The sequence below is a fragment of the Haliotis asinina genome, chromosome 1 (genome assembly GCF_037392515.1).
Source record: "Haliotis asinina isolate JCU_RB_2024 chromosome 1, JCU_Hal_asi_v2, whole genome shotgun sequence".
Taxonomy (NCBI): Eukaryota; Metazoa; Mollusca; class Gastropoda; order Lepetellida; family Haliotidae; genus Haliotis; species Haliotis asinina.
In genome coordinates this window covers 82,982,425-83,000,863 of record NC_090280.1, presented here as the reverse complement: position 1 = coordinate 83,000,863, position 18,439 = coordinate 82,982,425, and the positions used below count along the sequence as shown (strand labels likewise).

The window sequence follows — 18,439 nt, the reverse complement described above, 5'->3', positions numbered from 1 at the left end:
TTTTTGTGACGGAGTACATCGGTTATATTACTAGTGACGTATTCACAGTTTATACCCGACAGACTTGCTGCCAGTTGCTGGTAAAGACCACATCTTTATTTTTACTTTGAAACTGGTGACATTTGGAAGTGGTATTTCCACACTTACCAAGTTTACCCTGAAAAGAATGATACATTTTATTTCATGTGGTGTATTATGACACCCCTACAAGGTTCATGCCAAAAGGTTGTCATTTCAGCAAGGACAATAGGTGGCTTTAGTGACAGAAGTCATATCTATCATACTCCATCACTAGCCAAAATATACGAAGGGTCACTGAAGACTTGCACAGGCATTGTAAGAAGAAATGACACGATTGCACAAGATGTGAATACCTTAAGCAGCAAGCCAAAGATTTCCTGGATCTAATCAAAATGCAGTGGCCTCATGAAGTCAGCACTAACAGGACACTGAATGAAAGAAGCAGAAACAAGGTCAAGTTTGTACCTTTAGTCAAAGACACAATGCTATCAGCAGACTGAGGTCCATAACAAGAAGAAATAGTAACAAGGCAGCAGTTACTTTACACCAATAAGATGACGTCATTGATGGAAGATCTTCAACAAAGCTTCACTGACATGGGTGATTTTATACAAGTTTAACACACAAGGAAATGCAAAGGAGGGTCTCTACACACTTGAAATGGTGAAGATCATAAGTAAGCAAGGAGGGACCGTTCCAATGACCTTGACACCAGAAGTAACAAGTTGGATCAATCTCTTGTTAGCCAAGTGAAACATAGCTACTGTCCACCATCAAAAAAAAAAAGTGTTTTTGCATATATGGTTCCCTTTGCCATATTTGAGGGTCTGGCATTCTGCAAGAAATCAGAGGACAATGTGATGTAGAGGAGGAAAGACTAAGTATGTTCTATCAACAAAAGACAGGAAACAAATTGGGACGTTATCATAGATTCTAAGTCTCCTAGACCATGAACTGGTTTTGCGATAGAGTACATACTGAGATGAACAATCATTACAAAACAAAATATGTTACACTATAGTTGACAATACATGAATAATAACATATGATTGATAATTTAACTCACTATCAGGGACAACGCAGCTCATTTACTAGTAAATCAAACTGGCACATGACCATTGGTAGAGGCATGGTATACTGTGAAGCCTCGTTAGTCTGGACGCAGAAAATCCGGATGTCTTGCCTCCCGGACATTTCAGCTTGTTACCAATTAATGCCTATATAATTTGCCTTGATAATCTGGAAATTCGGTATCTGGAACCAAACAGCAAATAGCTGTAACCAATCAGAAAAATAAACAATAAGTTGCTTCACAGTCCAGACACTGTAAATCATGTTCACAAACCATAACAGCGCCTCCCGGCCATGTTTACGTAACTGGCCTCAGTCATTGGGAACAATAAACACTCGGTAACACTCGGTGACGCTGAGTTGACATGATGAACTCTTGTCAGCTTTTGAGAAATGTCAATTAAGAGTTGTTATTTTACTTAGATATTAAAAGTTCCGGACTGAAGCAGCTCCTGGTAAATCAGGGAGACCATGATGTTTTGGACAAGATTTTAACCCAGAAGTCTAAGTGAGATACCAAAATAACTCAAAGGCGTGGATGACCAGTGAGCTCTTTTGTGATTGGCTAAAGTATTTTGACAGGCAGGTGCGGTCACATGGACTTTAAGTGATTTTGCTATTAGACAATGCTGCAAGTCATAAATGTGCTTCGCTCACCTTGCAAAATGTGACCATACATTTCTTGACACCAAATCTCAATAATTCGCACATTCAAGGCATACTACAAGAGATCGCTTGTCAGACATTACATCTGGAAAGTCTGGTGACAGTCGGAGATGAGATGTCACTTGGGAAAATCATTGATGTCATGCATTCAATGAAGAGGGTAAATTGAACACAAACAACCTCTTCCATACTTGGAAAATCTGGTGATATACATGCCCATGTACATGTATTTTCAGAATGAGACAATGAGATCTCACTCGGAAACTTTATTGATGTGATGTGATGAATGTGATGAGAAAGCTTAAACAAAGATAAAAAACCATGAAAGACTGTGCAATGTCTTTGCTTTATATATTGTTACGCTTGCTATTGATCATTTTATAAGCTTTACATACATTAAATGCTTATTTGTTTTATCCAGAGTCATTTCTCTTTTGTAATAGTAAAGGGAAGCAACTCTTGCTGAAACATGGGTCTTGATTCAGTAGTCCAGATGATCTGCGATCCAGACGACTTTGCTGAAAAACACAACCATCCAGATTAACGAGGCTTCACTGTAGATGTCTGTAGGTTTGTCTGCAATGAATCATTTATATCCTTTTCTATTTGACAGGTTCTTCAAAACTCGTGAAACAACCCTGGTCGAAAAGCAAGAAAGCTGCCATTCTCAAACATTTCGAAAGTAACATCATTTTGAAGAATCTTCCCATAAAACGGGAGATTGACCAGTGCCTATCACAAGAACCATGGCTCAGTGAGCATACATGGTGAAAGCTCAAAGACTTTGTTAAGAAGTCAGTTCATTAACACATATACATGTGATCACATGGGAAGAGTTGACACAAAAATGTACACTGACATATGTGAAGAGTTAGCTCTTAAGAGCTTCAATTATGGTTGGGAATGTTCAACTTCCTGGCAAAGTTTATTCGAAACACTTCTACCATCATCCATTAAACCAACTGTTGTGGAAAAAGGAATGGCAATGAATGATTGACTGTGAGATGGGTTTCAGGAAAGCTACGAACGCAATTACCTCTGAAAGAATGTTCATCCAATATGACCCATAACTGCCTATTTGACAGCTCTATTTGGGATTACACTTTGTCAGTAAAGTACAGATTCTAGTACTGTTTTGATGCGAGTCCCATCCAGGATTCTAACCCACACCCTCAGAATCAGACACCTCATTGCCACTGAGAAAGCGTAATCCCAAATATATTTGTTACTTCTGGCCACTTTCTGAATGGCATTGTGTATTCACCGGTATCAGTGAGGTGAATAGGAAAAGAAGAGATGGGTTCAAAACAGAGATGGGTGCAGCATACCAAACACAGAGGAAACTGACAACAACCATAAACCTATTTCGGTGATGATCTAGCAAAGAAAATTATGGACATCTCCAACAGTACCGTAAGCAACTAGGGCTCAAGATGACTCCTAAGTTCACAAAGAAGAAATGCCATGCTGAGTACTTCAATATGTAGCAGCAATAATCAGGTTCATAATGCACAATTGTATGTATCAGGTGGTAACTGTGGCACAGGTGCAGAGGAGCCAACCATTCTGACATTTTTGTAATCAAAACAAACTTTGACAACAGATTACAGTATTACTATTATGTGGATAATTATTACGGAAACTAGTCAATAAACCAAACATATTTTGGTACACAAACTTCTCGCTGTATGCAGCTCATTTGCATGACAATTTTCCAGCAGTGCCCCACAAAACATCGGTGCATAAAAAGAGGAGAGCCAAACTTCTGCATCACATTCTCAGAGTGTATCTGGTAATGTTAAAAAAAATATAAAAAATCAACTAAAATTTTGAATAAGGCGTTATGCCTCCACATTGAAGTTTGCACAGGTTGTGAATCTTTTCATCCAAGTGTCCTTATGCATGAACTCTGTTAGAGGATTGCTCGCAAAGTATATTTACCTGCTTCTCAGACCTGAAACTATCTTACAAAGTCGAGTCATGTTGTATTTGATAATTCTATTTTTACGAATTTTGACCAAAGTGGGACCATGAGTGGATATATAGACTTTTCTGTTGTTTTGTAAGTATGTGTCGACATTAATTGTGCTTTCTTTGCATTGGAGATAAGGTTGGACCAAGAAAACAAGACATGTCCCTAGAAGCACCAAGTACATCTCTTTTCAGAAGTCCACTTTCATCAAGATGCTCAACACCAGACAGTGTTCGATTGGAAGTATTTGATTTAGACTCGGTAAGCAGCAGAAGGGAAGGGTCAACCTGCGAGTTGGATCGTGTAAGTACTTGCCTAATTATGAGCTTTGACAGTGATGACAATCCGGTTTTCTCCCACGCGCACACAGCAACCTGCCCATTTGTCAGATTATCTTGTCGATATGAATTATGAACTTGATGATATAATGACTTGTTCCAAAGTATGGCACTTGTGACCTTAATTGACGTTCACCCTCACCTGTCTGAATCTTACAAGTATCAACTATTACTGGACAAACTTAGGAAAAACACAAGACAGCTTGCCAAGGCCTTTACATTTCACCCTAATCCTTATACAAGAGCTATGCATGAGTTGCAACGCACATATGGTAGTGCAGGTGATCTGATTCAGAAATGAGATAAGTGCCTTGCTTAACAGTCCACCAATGAAGTTTACAATGCCTTTGAGAATTTTGCCTTACGTATACAGTCATTAGTTGGGATGTTGAAATCTATGCAGGGTGTAGCAGAACTGTATTGTGCATCACATGTGTCAACTTTGATTACCAAGCTTCCCCATGGTATGTGTGATAACTTTACAGAGAGCTGTATCAAACAGGGACTGTATGATTCTGGTTCTGTTGCATCATACAGTTTGACCCATCTTGACCAGTCCTTGCAGCTGAAATCAAGGATCCAGAGACTATCTCATCAAGCAGTGCCTAAAAGCAACTCCAGTAAGTTTGATAAGCGGATATCTCGACGTACAGTTATCTCCAGCCAGCACAACAAGGAAGCTTAAGTTATGCTTCAACATTCTACATTCAACAAAATGGTTCAAATGGTAGGCAGCAGAGTCAACAGATGAAACCAAAGTACAAGGGATACTGTCCTGAATGTGTATTAGCTGATCATTTTCTGAATACTTTTCCAGAGTTTAAGAAGCTTTCTGATATGGAAGCTGAATCTTGGATGAGAGATGGAAAACATAAACCAGAGGACTGTAATCTAAAGAAACCATGTCAACTCTGCAACGAGTTGCATCTGACTGCCCTGCATGATGCATACAGAAATATGACGGTACAGAAGATACTGCTATTAAAGACATTTTCCCAGTCTGCACAAGTATATCTTTATCAGCCATCCAAGCCCTTTAATACCATGTTCAAAGTTGTTAACGTTACATTGTGTGGACAAGGTGGCTAAAGTATGAATGCATATGCGATCCTTGATGATGGATCCCAAAGAACTATAGTCCTTGAATCTGCTGTGAAGTCTCTCGTTCTTGAGGAGACACCAGATACCATTTTGCTTACAACAATTAGGTGTGAGCCATATTTGTGCAGTGGATAGTCTGTGAACCTTCAGGTATCTGCAAAGGATACTCCAGAAACAAGATACAATGTTGCCTTCACATCAAGTAACTTGTCTTTATCTGAAAATACATACCCAGTGGCTGAACTTCGGAAACAGTGGGCACATACATCAGAGATGTACCATAGCCCAGTATTGACAATGCTGAACCAGTAATTTTGATTTTTTCAGACTTGGTTGAATTGATAGTACCCCAAGAACCATTCAGAAGTGGACCGAGTGGTTCTCCAACTGCTGTGCATACCAGACTGGGTTGGTCACTTCAGGGACCCCGAAATGTACAGAAAAAAGTTGAGGCACCAGCAGTATTATTGACAGAGATGGAATCTACTGGTCTCATGTGTGATGATCAGGCATTGTGGAAAATGGATGTAATGCCTTATCTGAAGAAGGATGTGACCGGTTCCAAACTGGATAATCTTGCCTTGCATATTCTAGAAACTGACACTGAGAGATTGAATGTGAATGGTATTTACAGCCATGTAACTTCATTGTTAAGATTTGATGATACAGTATTTGAGGACTCAAAGGAAGATATGATCATGGCACTTCAACGTGGAAAACAGATTCTAGATTCATCGAAACTCAGACAAACATTTTGGTCTGTTGGAGTCCACAGCATGATAATGTCTCTCAGGTCAGTCCATGTTTGTTCAGAATTAGCAAATCTGGACGGCATTGTGAGGTGTGATCCTGTCAAACTACCCAGAGTAATATCCACAGTACGAACAATGTAGGCCAAGTTGGAGTGTGCGAGTTTTACGCCACACTCGACAATATTCTAGCTACGAGTCTGTAAATATTCAAGTCTGGACCAGACAATCCAGTGATCAGTAGCACGAAAATCAATCTATACAACAGGGATGGGGTGATGTGTTAACCAAGTCAGCAAGCCTGACTATCGGATCTTGTTAGTCGCCTCTTACAACAAACATGGGTAACTGAATATCAGTTCAAACCCTGATCTTGGATCATGGATCAAGTAGGAAGTAGTACATGTACGACATTGACATAAGCAGATGATAAGAAACATGTAAACATGTCATGCCTTTAGGCTTTGTAAACAATGGCAGACTAGGTATGAACCCAAAACAAACAATTCTACAATGTTATACAAAAACTAAATGCTCATCTATAGCTCTGACCAATCTCATCCAAATTCAAGAACAATACTTCAATTAACTTTTAGAAAATGGAAGCACAAACTGTATGCACCTTTTTTTTTGCCAGTCTATCTTGTGCCATGTGATAAATGACTTCTAGAAGTCAATATGGAAAACATCCTTGAACTTGCGATTCCTGTCACTGTGACAGTAACTGGGGTGTTAGGTTGTACAAATCTTTCAGTAGCCCTATCATGATGGTAACTATGCTGTTGAATAAAATAATCTTACCTCACACATGAATGTCAATTTTTGATTAGCTGAGCACAGTTGTATTATTTACAACAACACTTTCAATCGAGTTACATTTGAATGCTGAACTGTAGGAATAACTGAGTCACGTTAAGGTGTACAGAAATTACCAATGATAGAAAATGCAAATAGATGGAAGGGAAACAAGCCTAAATTTGTTTTTCTTGTCATCTGCTAGATTCTATGTTATCTGAAAACCTAGCAGTATTGGCTAATTGCCTAACTCTGGTACTCCATATTACAATGTGATACCCATGTTTCAAACAGTTCAAAATTAACATTGAGGCATTCGGTAAGATAAATATGTTGTTAATGGGGCCCATGGGGGTGATGTACCCCTTGTGACTATTGAACCACTTATAATAGTAAATACCTACTCTAAATGTCTACCATGTAAGTCCTGCTGGTTGCGAAGTAATTCTGTAATGGTCAATCTCATGAATCTTAAGAATAATGAGATCTGTGAATCTTTTTTTCACATACATCACATGTCCTTGACCCCCCATCCCCATCACACAGGTCAGCCTGCTTCTGGTCAGTTCTCCCTTGCCCATGGCTACCGATTGTTTGGTCAGTTTTCTGGGTCCAGTTTCCTGCATTTGTTATGTGACTACTTGCAGGAAAATTTTATGTCATTGTGAGTTTCTGAGCAACCAACTCACCTTGAGCATGCAGATACCTAAGGAATTCATTTTCCACCTTGTTTGATGCAGGTCTATGTATCTTCTGATGTTCAATCAAGGACAGAGAATCACTGAAATCCTTCTTACAGGTGTAACAGTGAAATGTGCCCCTTTTGCCCCTGCTTTCACCTTGTGGATGCCTCCAATTTGTTCGCTGCCGAAAAACACTAGTCACTTGATGTGCTTCACCAGCATCTGTTCCCTCAGTCACCATATGGTTGGCTTCATGAGAGGACAGTGAAGCTGCCGCACTAAACCTCTCACCACATTGCAAACAGGGAAATGACTTCATAGACGACAGATCAGGTGCATGTGAGACAGTTTCATGTGACCTCAGTGCATGAGCTGTTTTAAATATTTCTGGGCATTCATTACTTCGAAACGGTTTGATGTCAACAGGATCAGTCATGTGTCCCTTGGAATAATTTTCAATGGTGGTTCCACCACAAATTCGGGACTCCACTGAACTAAGTGGTTCATGTGTTATCATGTGGTTGTTTAAACTCACAACATCGTTAAAGAGTTTGCCACACTGTTGACAGACACAGGGTTTAATATCCATAGGTTTTTGTGCTGACTGACTAGTGGTTGATTCATGATTTTCAGAGTGCTTTTTCAGTGTCAACTTATCTTTAAAACGTTCCCCACAGATTTTACAAGGAAAGATTTCAGCAATGGAGTGATCACGCATGTGTTTGTTCAGTGACTTGAGATAGACAAAAGCACGATCACACACAGTACATCTGACTGGCTCACCTCTTGGTTTGCCTTTTGATTTGGTCACCGGTAGTTCTGATGCCCTTCTTGGTAGTGGATCTGATGTCCGTGACAGCTGTTCTGGTGTCCGTGACAGCAGTTCTTGTGCCCGTGACAGCGGTTCTGGTGTCCATGACAGCGGTTCTGGTGTCCGTGACAGCTGTTCTGGTGTCCGTGACAGCGGTTCTGGTGTCCGTGACAGCAGTTCTGGTGTCCATGACAGCTGTTCTGGTGTCCGTGACAGCGGTTCTGGTGTCCGTGACAGCAGTTCTGGTGTCCATGACAGTGGTTCTGATGTCTTTTGCATCAGCAGTCCTGGTGATCGTGGCAGAGATTCTTGTATCCGTGACAGTAGTTCTGGTGCCCGTGACCGCAGTTCTGGTGTCTCTGACAGTGGTTCTGATTCCCTTTTTGGTAGTGGTTCTAGTGTTCGAGACAATGGTTCTGGTGTCCATGACAGGAATTCTGGTGTCTGTGACAGTTGTTCTGGTGCCCGTGACCGCAGTTCTGGTGTCCATGACAGCTGTTCTGATTCCCTTTTTGGTAGTGGTTCTGGTGTTCGAGACAATGGTTCTGGTGCCCATGACAGGAATTCTGGTGTTTGTGACAGTTGTTCTGGTGCCCGTGACCGCAGTTCTGGTGTCCATGACAGTTGTTCTGGTGTCCCTGACAGCGGTTCTGATTCCCTTTTTGGTAGTGGTTCTGGTGTTCGAGACAATGGTTCTGGTGCCCGTGACAGCAGTTCTGGTGTCTGTGACAGCTGTTCTGGTGTCTGTGAAAGTGGTTCTGGTGCCTGTGACACTGGTTCTGGTGTCCATGTCAGTGGTTCTGATGTCATTTGCTTCAGCAGTCCTGGTGACCTTGGCAGTGGTTCTATAGTTTCTGCCATCAGTGTTCTTTGGGTATTTTCTGATGGTGTATAATTTGGCGCATTCTCCGGAGAACTCAAAGGTATTTCTTTAAGCTTCTTTGGTGGATTCAAATGTTTTTTCATATGCTTACGTAATGACTTGAGTAAGACAAAAGCCTTCTTGCAGACTGTACATTTGAATGGTTTCAGTCTCTTCTGCTGGGTCGATTCTGTATTCGAATGTAATTTCATGTGAGTGTTTAGAAACTGTACATTGTCACTGACAAGTCCACAGGCTGGACATTTGAACACTGTTCCCTTCAAATTGGACACAGTTTGTGTTTTTCGCTTTCTAAAGAGTTTAGAGCGAAGCTTACTTATTACAGCTAAACTTTTGCTTGTCCTATTGCTGTTTTGAACATCTGAGACAGGAGGTGGGGAATCTAAGACAAGATTAGGACCAACACCTGAAGACATTTCCAAGTCTTCATGCTCTGTCTTCACTGGAATACACTCATCTAGCATGCGAGTGTTCTCTTGAGAAGATTCTCCAGTTACTACAGGAACCAAAGCCATACATTTCAAACCACTCTCTTCACTGCCGCTGACTGAGCTGAGAGATGCAGCCTCTGGATGTAGAGACATGTGTGAACGGAAATGTTTCAAATAGGAAAACTCTTTGAGACAAAATGGACACTTTAAACATGTCTTTTTCTTTCCGTTCTGGATCTTCTCTGGTATGCCCTGACCGTTATCAAGTTTAACCTGACCCGATGTGAGCAGCAGACTATCATAATGTATCTCCATATGCCTGTTCAATGTTTTTAGATGCTGGAAAGCTTTGCTGCACAAATGACAGGAGTAGGGCTTCTCTCCTGAGTGGGTTCGCATGTGGATCCTTAGACTGCCCTGCAGTAAGAACGCTTTGGAACAGATGGAACACACATGATTCTTCCTTCCAGAGTGTATAATCATGTGCTTCCTCAGAGATGTTGGACGAGGAAAGCACTTCCCACATTCTGGACAATTATGTAGTCTCTCTTTCGTATGCTGCTGGCGTTTATGTGCACCCATGCTACTGGCTGATGTGAACCTTTTCTCACAAAATGGGCATTTAAATGGTTTTTCTCCCGTGTGTGACAACATATGTTTTGTCAAACTGACTGACACTGGGAAAGATTTTTCACAGATCGAACACTTGTATGGTCGCTCAGTGCTATGTTGAGTAGCCATGTGTCTTTTCAGTTCAGCCTTGAATACATACTCCTTGTCACACTGATCACATTTAAAGGTCTTAGCTTCATGATTTCGCATATGTCTCTTCAAGGTAACTACTGAGGCAAAATTTTTGTGACAAACACCACATTCATATGGCTTAACCTCTGCATGCTTTTCCATGTGCATCTTCCAGCTGTCTATCTGTGTGAAAGCCTTACCACACACCTGACAGTTGTAGGGCTTCACTCCAGTGTGACCACTCATGTGCCTCTTCAGTTGATCATGACGCAGAAAACTCTCCCCACACACAGTACACTGATATGGTCGTTCTCCAGTATGAATCCGCTTATGCATCTTCAGGGTGTTGGAGTGAGTGAATGTCCGCAGACAGACATCGCATTTGAATGGCTTTTCACCAGTATGGAGTCTCATATGTGTCGTCAGATTCACATAATATCCAAACATTTTATGGCAGACTGAGCACTTGAATGGCTTCTCCCCAGTGTGTGTACGCATGTGTGTTGTCAGGTTGATCAACTGATTGAACGTCTTCTTACACACATCACACTCAAATCTCTTCCCCGCTTGACCTGCATGTTTATATTTACCAGACATTGTCTGACCACTGTCCCCCCATGCATTCCTACCAGATGTGCTAGTCTTGGATTCAGATGTGCTCCCATCAGAATCATCTAAAATGAAGTCAGGATCAGAACTGGTGTTGTCCGTTTCATCACTGTCTTGAGTGTAGTCGATGTCCAAGTTATCTACCTCGACATCAGATTCTCCTTCTTCTTCTGGAGACTCCATCCTAACCACTCACTTTTCTACACATTCATTTATGGCAGAATTGTCTTTAAACATTATTGAATCATGTTGCTGGGAAGTTTCCTGATTACACAATTCAGTGATCAGGGAACTCTTGAATACATCACAACATTTGAAAATGAAAACATTTCCATTACAATTCCACCATTTTCATCTGAAAAGGCTCCCTTGAAAGCTCTCATGCCCATAAACATCTCATCTTCATGATTGATCTTTGTCTTCATTGAAGAGACAGCATTAATTCCATGTTCTGAAACAAAAATCATTGCATAATTATAAGGCACTATGGTTTAAAGTTAAATATAACGAAAGTCTAAGATGTGTGCATGTGATATATTGAGTCACTTCAGACTAACCTGAGATACAGTGCATGAAATAGTCACTAGCAAGCTAGCTTAGCTAGTAAATAATCCAGACCAGTAAATCTCCAGTCGCTTTTGAATTTTCATGGGGTCATTTTGTACATATATCACTCTCCAACTTGTTCAGTGATAATACTTTTATATATAATGCAAGATTATGGCTTGAGGAAAAAGTTCATCATATCATTACTAGTGTGTCTACATTCAGTTGTCAGACTGGTGAATTATTCTGTGTTCTGCAACGTTCAGGTATAGTTATCCTGACTGGTTTGCAAAATTTGGAAACGGTTTCACACACTGCTGACACAACAAACAGAAACACTGATAACTGGAATTTCGTTGAAAGGAAAACTTATTAATGATTATAGATATGAAAATAGTGTCACCAATAATCTCATCATAATATAAAATTTTGTGACAGATTTCAGACAGATCAAGTTTCAATTTACTCACACAAGAAACAGTTATGTTGTTATTCGTGGACATTCGACCTTCTTCCTAGCTCCTTCCTGCTTACATCATAGACTGACTGAAACATGACATAGACTGACTGTCTGAAACATGATAATCAAGGATGTATGGAGTGTTCTGTATATTCTCGAAATGTGAATTTCCATGATTATAACTTTGCATATTCGAGTGAGTGGAATCTTAACCACTTGATATCAACATCATAAGTTGCAGGAAAAGAGACTTGTATGTAAGCTCATCATAAAAACAAATGTTGCTTAATCGGTTTTGTATCTACACAAATTTCAGCTATATCATTAATGTATCCAAATGTGACATGCAAACACTTTATTCATGAAGTACATATAGCTGTCTATGGGCAGTTTTGTTTATCCTAACTTTTTACTGCTTTGGCACCATTTCAGATCTTGTAATCCATGCAGTTAGCATGTTTGTTCTTATGTTGATTGGAATTTGTTCTGGTGTACCAAATCACCTTGTAAAATACACTACTTATGGGCTGTTTGTTTATATTATAATAACATCTGAAACAATAATCACGTTTTCTGCTTGATGGGTTAAAGCATAACGAATGATCAGCGAAACTGATTCTCATTTCAGATGTTTTCAATACAAATATATATACTGTACATATTTTCAGTTAATTTGTTTTACCAGTGTCCCATAACCCAATGTTATGGCTGGCTGATATGCTTTATCTGAATATTTCAATAATTGATGTGTATTTTTTCTCTTGCCACCATCTACTCAAAGAGAGAGCATCTTCGGTTGCTTTACTTTATTCAGACTTAGCCAGTAGGGTTCTAACCCATTTGACAAAGAATTATTTCAGATAAAATGCAAATGGGTACTTTTCTCCTCAGTAAACAACATTTTCCTTCGTGAAAGCACTGCCACTGCTTTTTACAACTAATGACTCAGATTTCTGTAGTAGATTCTGTGTCTTGACACAGATAAATTATAAAGAGATCAAGGAATCTATGTTACATGATGCTTCAGTTTATTCTTAGACTTCAATCAGTGCCATTTTTACCTACATGCTAAAACAATTTGACTTACTTTAGATCAAATACGCATACCTTTGAAGAACTAATTTAACTGGAATGCGAAAGAAATGTCATATTTACAAGTGAATAAAAGGACATTTCAAAATGTATGCTTCATCAGGTCACACCAGAGACCATATAATATCTATTATATGGTCTCTGGTCACCTACATTAGAAATTTTGTGTTATTCATGATCACATAGTAATAGAGAATCTTGCTTTTCAAATATACACGTGCATTAAGTTATTATCCACTGGTGTGAGTTTCTCATACAAAATCTCACTCATGTTGTTTGCATATCATATGAATGTTGAATACTTTCAGGGTTTCAAAAGTCTCATCGTCTAACACCTCGGAAAGTCAGTTTTCATTTTGGGCAATCAAATAATGGTATCTTACTTGTCAGTGGGCTACTACATAATTTCCACTTATGGTTTCAAACTGCAAATAGACTTGGATTTCATTTCATATCTGCTCACAATGTAGCTATTAAGTTTCACAATGATAATAACGTGGAGTTATCATTCTCAGGAAACATTCAACTAAACATTAACATCAAATACCATATTGATTTATTCTTTCAAAGTTTCATAATTACATCATCATGATTATGTCATAACAAACAGGGCAAGTAGAAAATTAGTCAGGACAAGTTACTTTCTTAAAATCACTTTCCCTGTGGCAAGTGGGATGTAAGAAATTTATTTTGAACCCCTGACTTTGATCAATGTTGTGGTAATATCACGTGTCTACATCATATGAAAGTAAGAAGTGATGAAGATCTTTGATGTAAACACTGGTGAGCCAAACAAAAGAGAACAACAATGGAAATATAAGTGAAAGCCTAAAGCTATAAATGTGTGGGAGCATTGTTTGCAAATATTCATGATTACCTACACAATGTCCTTTGTAAGTAAACAAAAACAAAATGTTTGATTGGCATTTTCATACTTGATGAATAATAACCTAATGATACGTTTCGGGATTGCCTCACATATCTGCCAAATTCTGTTGAAAGATATCAAATGGTATCTGAGGTGTGTTCCAGAAACAGGGGCCATTCTTCCCTCTTGGAGACTAAGTCCGAAACATTTACATGGAAATCAGGAAAAACAAAAATGAAAACAATCTGTAAATGGCAAAAGGCACCACTTTGGGGTCTGCCATACATATCTCCCAAGTTTTGTTGAAGGATATGAAGAAGTTTTCGAGCTGCGCCTCCAGAAACGAAGCCCATCCCTCTCTTTTGTGGCCGAATCGTTTACAAATTACATGGAAACCCAGAAAATGATACATCATCAAAATCTGTAAATAGCAAAATACTGAACGTTTTTTGAGTTATGCTCTGGAAAACAAAGCCCCCAACTTTCCCATTAGACTAAGACCAAAATGTTTCTATTAAAACCATGAGCAATAAAAATGCCAAAAGTCTTGTAAGTAACAAAAGGCACAACCTTAGGTTTAGTTTCTCATAACTACCAATTTGGTCTAGAAATACTGAACAGTTTTTGAGTTATGCTTTAGAAACAAATGACAGACAGAGGGATGGACGGACAGACAAATGAGGCGTCGACTATATCTCCGTTGGGGATATGTAACCGCATCCTCAACAATACTTGCAGCCGACTTGAATAATTCCTCTGTGGTTTCCTCTTTTACCAAATCATCTTTGCCAAATAATTGGTATTATAGTGTTCTCTATGAATGAATATTACTTTTGCTCTTACCAGTCAACTAGTAGAATATTTATCAGAAATGTTACTTCATCATATTATGTGAAAAATGTAATATGGAAGTTGAAAAAAAAGCTATGCATTTATGGCATATATATTTAACCATTTTAAATAAACTGGGGCATTTTGACACTGGGGCATTTTGACACAGGGGCGATTTGACTGGCACCCCCTGCTAGCCCATGACTAGTAAATATCCAGTTGGGTTAGTAAATCTGTCCTGAGTGGCTAGTAAAATTCTATGGAATCATTTTGTAAATATACCACTCTCTCTTACTTGTTACAACACACTTTTAAATCATGTAAGAAATGATAATGGCCTGATAATAATGTATTAATGATGAAACACTTGCCATGCCGACAGTTTCTTTTCTCAGCTATTTTTAAAATTTGGCTTAGTTTCTACATTTAAATTCTGGCCCAGTGAATTTATACAGAGGGCTCGTAACTTTCAGGCATCGCAAAATTTGCACGCCCGACCGCCAGCAAAATGTGGAAACTGTGTCACACAGTATCAAATAGATAAATATGAAAACTATATCGCCCTTACACACACATATACTACAATTAGGTCATCTGGTTGTGCCTGAAATAATCTCTCAGAACTGAAGTGTCATGGTCTTTGGTCAAACTCATGAAACTGGTGGGGAACGAGTGTTATCCGTTTTCACGCAATTTTAGACCTTGTTGCTACAGTGATCGTTCATCGAAACGGGAATACTGCACTATACCGTTTGATTGTGTAAACATGCGCATAACAACCTGACATACCTGTGAAATGGACCAAATCAAACCGACAATACCATTCAAAGACATCAGCCAAACGCCAACGAGGCATCATTTCGCCAAAATTTTCAGCTAAGGGAGGTAACTCTACTTTACCACCAGTTTACCACATTTCATTCGGAATTTCTCGGAGTATTCCGATGATGGTGTTCACAGCGCCAGCGGCAACCGCACAGATTTTTTTCGCAAAAGAGGACACCTTTGCACACCCCCACATTCCTGTTTCTTTTCCTCTTAACATTCTTCTTTTTTTTATTTGGAGTGAGTAAGTGTGTGTGTGTGTGTGTGTGTGTGTGTGTGTGTGTGTGTGTGAGAGAGAGAGAGAGAGAGAGAGAGATTTACGTTCCCTCCAAGTTTGTAGAAACAGATCAACGAGTACTGTTTTAACATTATTTAAATCTGGGGTTATTTTACCGTCAATATGTGCTAATTGAATCCAGAGTCACTACGGAGTAGAGTAACAACACACTCCTGTCTCTCCTTGGTTGCTACAGTGAATACTGAGTAGTACAGAACTGAGTTGTTAGATAAGTTAAGAATGTTCTCAAGCACTTTTGCATAGGTGTTATTATATATACTATACTATGTCCATGGTTACAAAACTGGTGGTATTTCGAAATGGCTTGATCAAGTGAGTGAGTTAATATTTAACGTCACATCGGCAATATCTCAGCCATATCGTGACGAGACAATTTAATACTGAAATGAAATGTATGTCTACTATAAAAACCTGTCAACGAAGGACCAAGACAGACTGATGGTGTTCAAATGACTTTCTAATAATGGTTTTCTATGAACTGACAAGCATGTGATGCAAAACAATATGGTGCTTGGTCTGATATGTTTGATATGTATATGTATATATTTTACTGGACTTGATAATGTTCACATGCAAATGTGATCTGGCAAATGTATGTCGATACAGCTTAATTAATAAGCTTTATGCAGCCAACTATAAATTGTTTTGTTTATGAGGTCCGTCTTTTGGTAGGTCTGTCTTATGGGATGATATCCTTGGAACTGGAAGATCCCGAGTCGATTCCATACATGAGAGCAACGTGTGAATTGAGTGAGTGAGTTTAGTTTTAATTCGCACTCAACAATATTCCGGCTATATGATGGCGGTCTGTAAATAATCGAGTCTGGACCAGACATTCCGGTGATCAACAACATCAGCATCGATCTGCGCAATTGGGAACCGATGATGTGTCAACCAAGTCAGCGAGCCTGACCACCCGATCCCGTTAGTCGCCTCTTACGACAAGCACAATCGCTTTTTATGAAAAAACAAAACAAATAAAGACACTCGCTCACATGTGTGATGGAAAAACTTACCAGGAATGACAAGGCATTCACTGAGGTGGCATTTCGCGTTTGCGACAGAGCAGTTATCATTTGAAAATGTACTCACCCCATTTGAAATGACAGGATACTCGATCCTGAAATAGACTTTTCAAGAAAAGTAGGGGAACCTGAACTTTGAAGTCAGGTAGCAAGGAAACCCATTGACGAACGTTACAATGACATTCATCTTGTGTATCCAGGATCATTTCACTTTATCACCACACGCAAACACAATGCATGGGAAGCACGTGCACAACGTGGGAGCCTCCTACACTTGCAAGGGGTGTCATTATGAATCTTGACGTTTTTCAGGCAGTTCCATAAATCACTGTAGACCACTTTTTTTTCAGATAATTTTCTTGCATCTGTGCATGGTCAGGGTTTTCAGGCTCAAATCACACACTTCTGACTGAAATTTGTAAACCTGAAATTTTCATGACGTCATACTCCAGTCACCTAACAAGGGGGATAACTGAACAAACAGCTTTGCTTTGAATGAGATGCACTCTCAAAACATCCGTTATTATTGTATCAACATTGATTCAATCCCATATATCTCCCAATTTCGACAGTCGTACATTGGAAGTACAGTTCCCCTACTTTTTTAAGAGTATATGATAAAAAAACAACAGACACATAACTGTTAAACGGAGTTCAATTCAGTACATATAGCTGGCTTAGTGTTTTCACAGGACGACATATGTGTGGATGATTTCAGTGACAACAGTTGCATTTCGGATCCCAATAATTGCGACATGGGAGAATGATCGAATCAGTTTTCTCGAGCACTGTACTTCTAAGATTGTGTCACATATATACTTACAAATAGCCACATATGTGACGCCTCACAGCCCTTCATTGTTCTTCTTAAGCAAACTGTATGACTCGATTTTCAAAAATCAGTATTTTTGCCGTCATTGCGGTAATGACATTTGGATATAAGTTGTAAAGTCACGATAGATTTTATCTGGAAAAAACTTCTGATGCAATATACCAAGCATACAAACCAAAGTAGTTTGCAAGACAGAAAAATATTTGTTCTTTAGAGCAGAAACAGAAAATAACCTTATTCATAGATGAGGATTGACTGATTGATTCGGGGCACGAAATGAAAACTGCAATGTATACGTAGTACTAACTTACATAATGTATGCAAAAAGATTCGTTAACGTATGTGGTGCCCTTAAGTGCACAACAAACGTATTTCTCGATATTTTTGCCTTTGAACAGTTTAAGTAATTTTTTCCGATGTTCAATTTTGTGCACGGAAATATGTCACTTCCTCTTTATATTTTGTACTGCTCTGAAGTTTTGATGCTCTTGTAAACAAACTGATATTGATGAATTCCTTAAAAGCGGCATTTCAAAACATTGTCTGCTGTATACACCTCTTTCCTGTAGGATTGGACAAACGATTAAGATAAGCGTTATTAGAAACCAGTTTTATCCAATGAGATCGCTTCTTACAAATCAGAAAATACTCTTGGCAAGAGCACTGTTGATGTTCAGTGCTTTCGAACGACACCCGCCATCAAACGAATCACCTCACATGATATTCATACGGAGCTCCAAAAACATTTGCCCACAGGAACCCGATATCGCACTGTAGGTTAAACATAG

General features: G+C 39.2%; 1 protein-coding gene across 1 annotated transcript; it reads right to left on the bottom strand.

Moving 5' to 3' along the window:
* Positions 1-4,562: 4,562 nt before the first annotated feature.
* On the bottom strand, positions 4,563-15,526 carry LOC137276397 (zinc finger protein 665-like). Its single transcript, XM_067808222.1, has 4 exons — positions 15,457-15,526; positions 11,891-11,966; positions 8,180-11,325; positions 4,563-4,633 (listed from the first exon to the last, which is right to left on the bottom strand). The coding sequence occupies exons 3-4, from the start codon at positions 11,055-11,057 to the stop codon at positions 4,563-4,565; spliced, it is 2,949 nt and encodes a 982-aa protein (XP_067664323.1). The 5' UTR covers positions 11,058-11,325; positions 11,891-11,966; positions 15,457-15,526.
* Between the last annotated feature and the right edge of the window lie 2,913 nt (positions 15,527-18,439).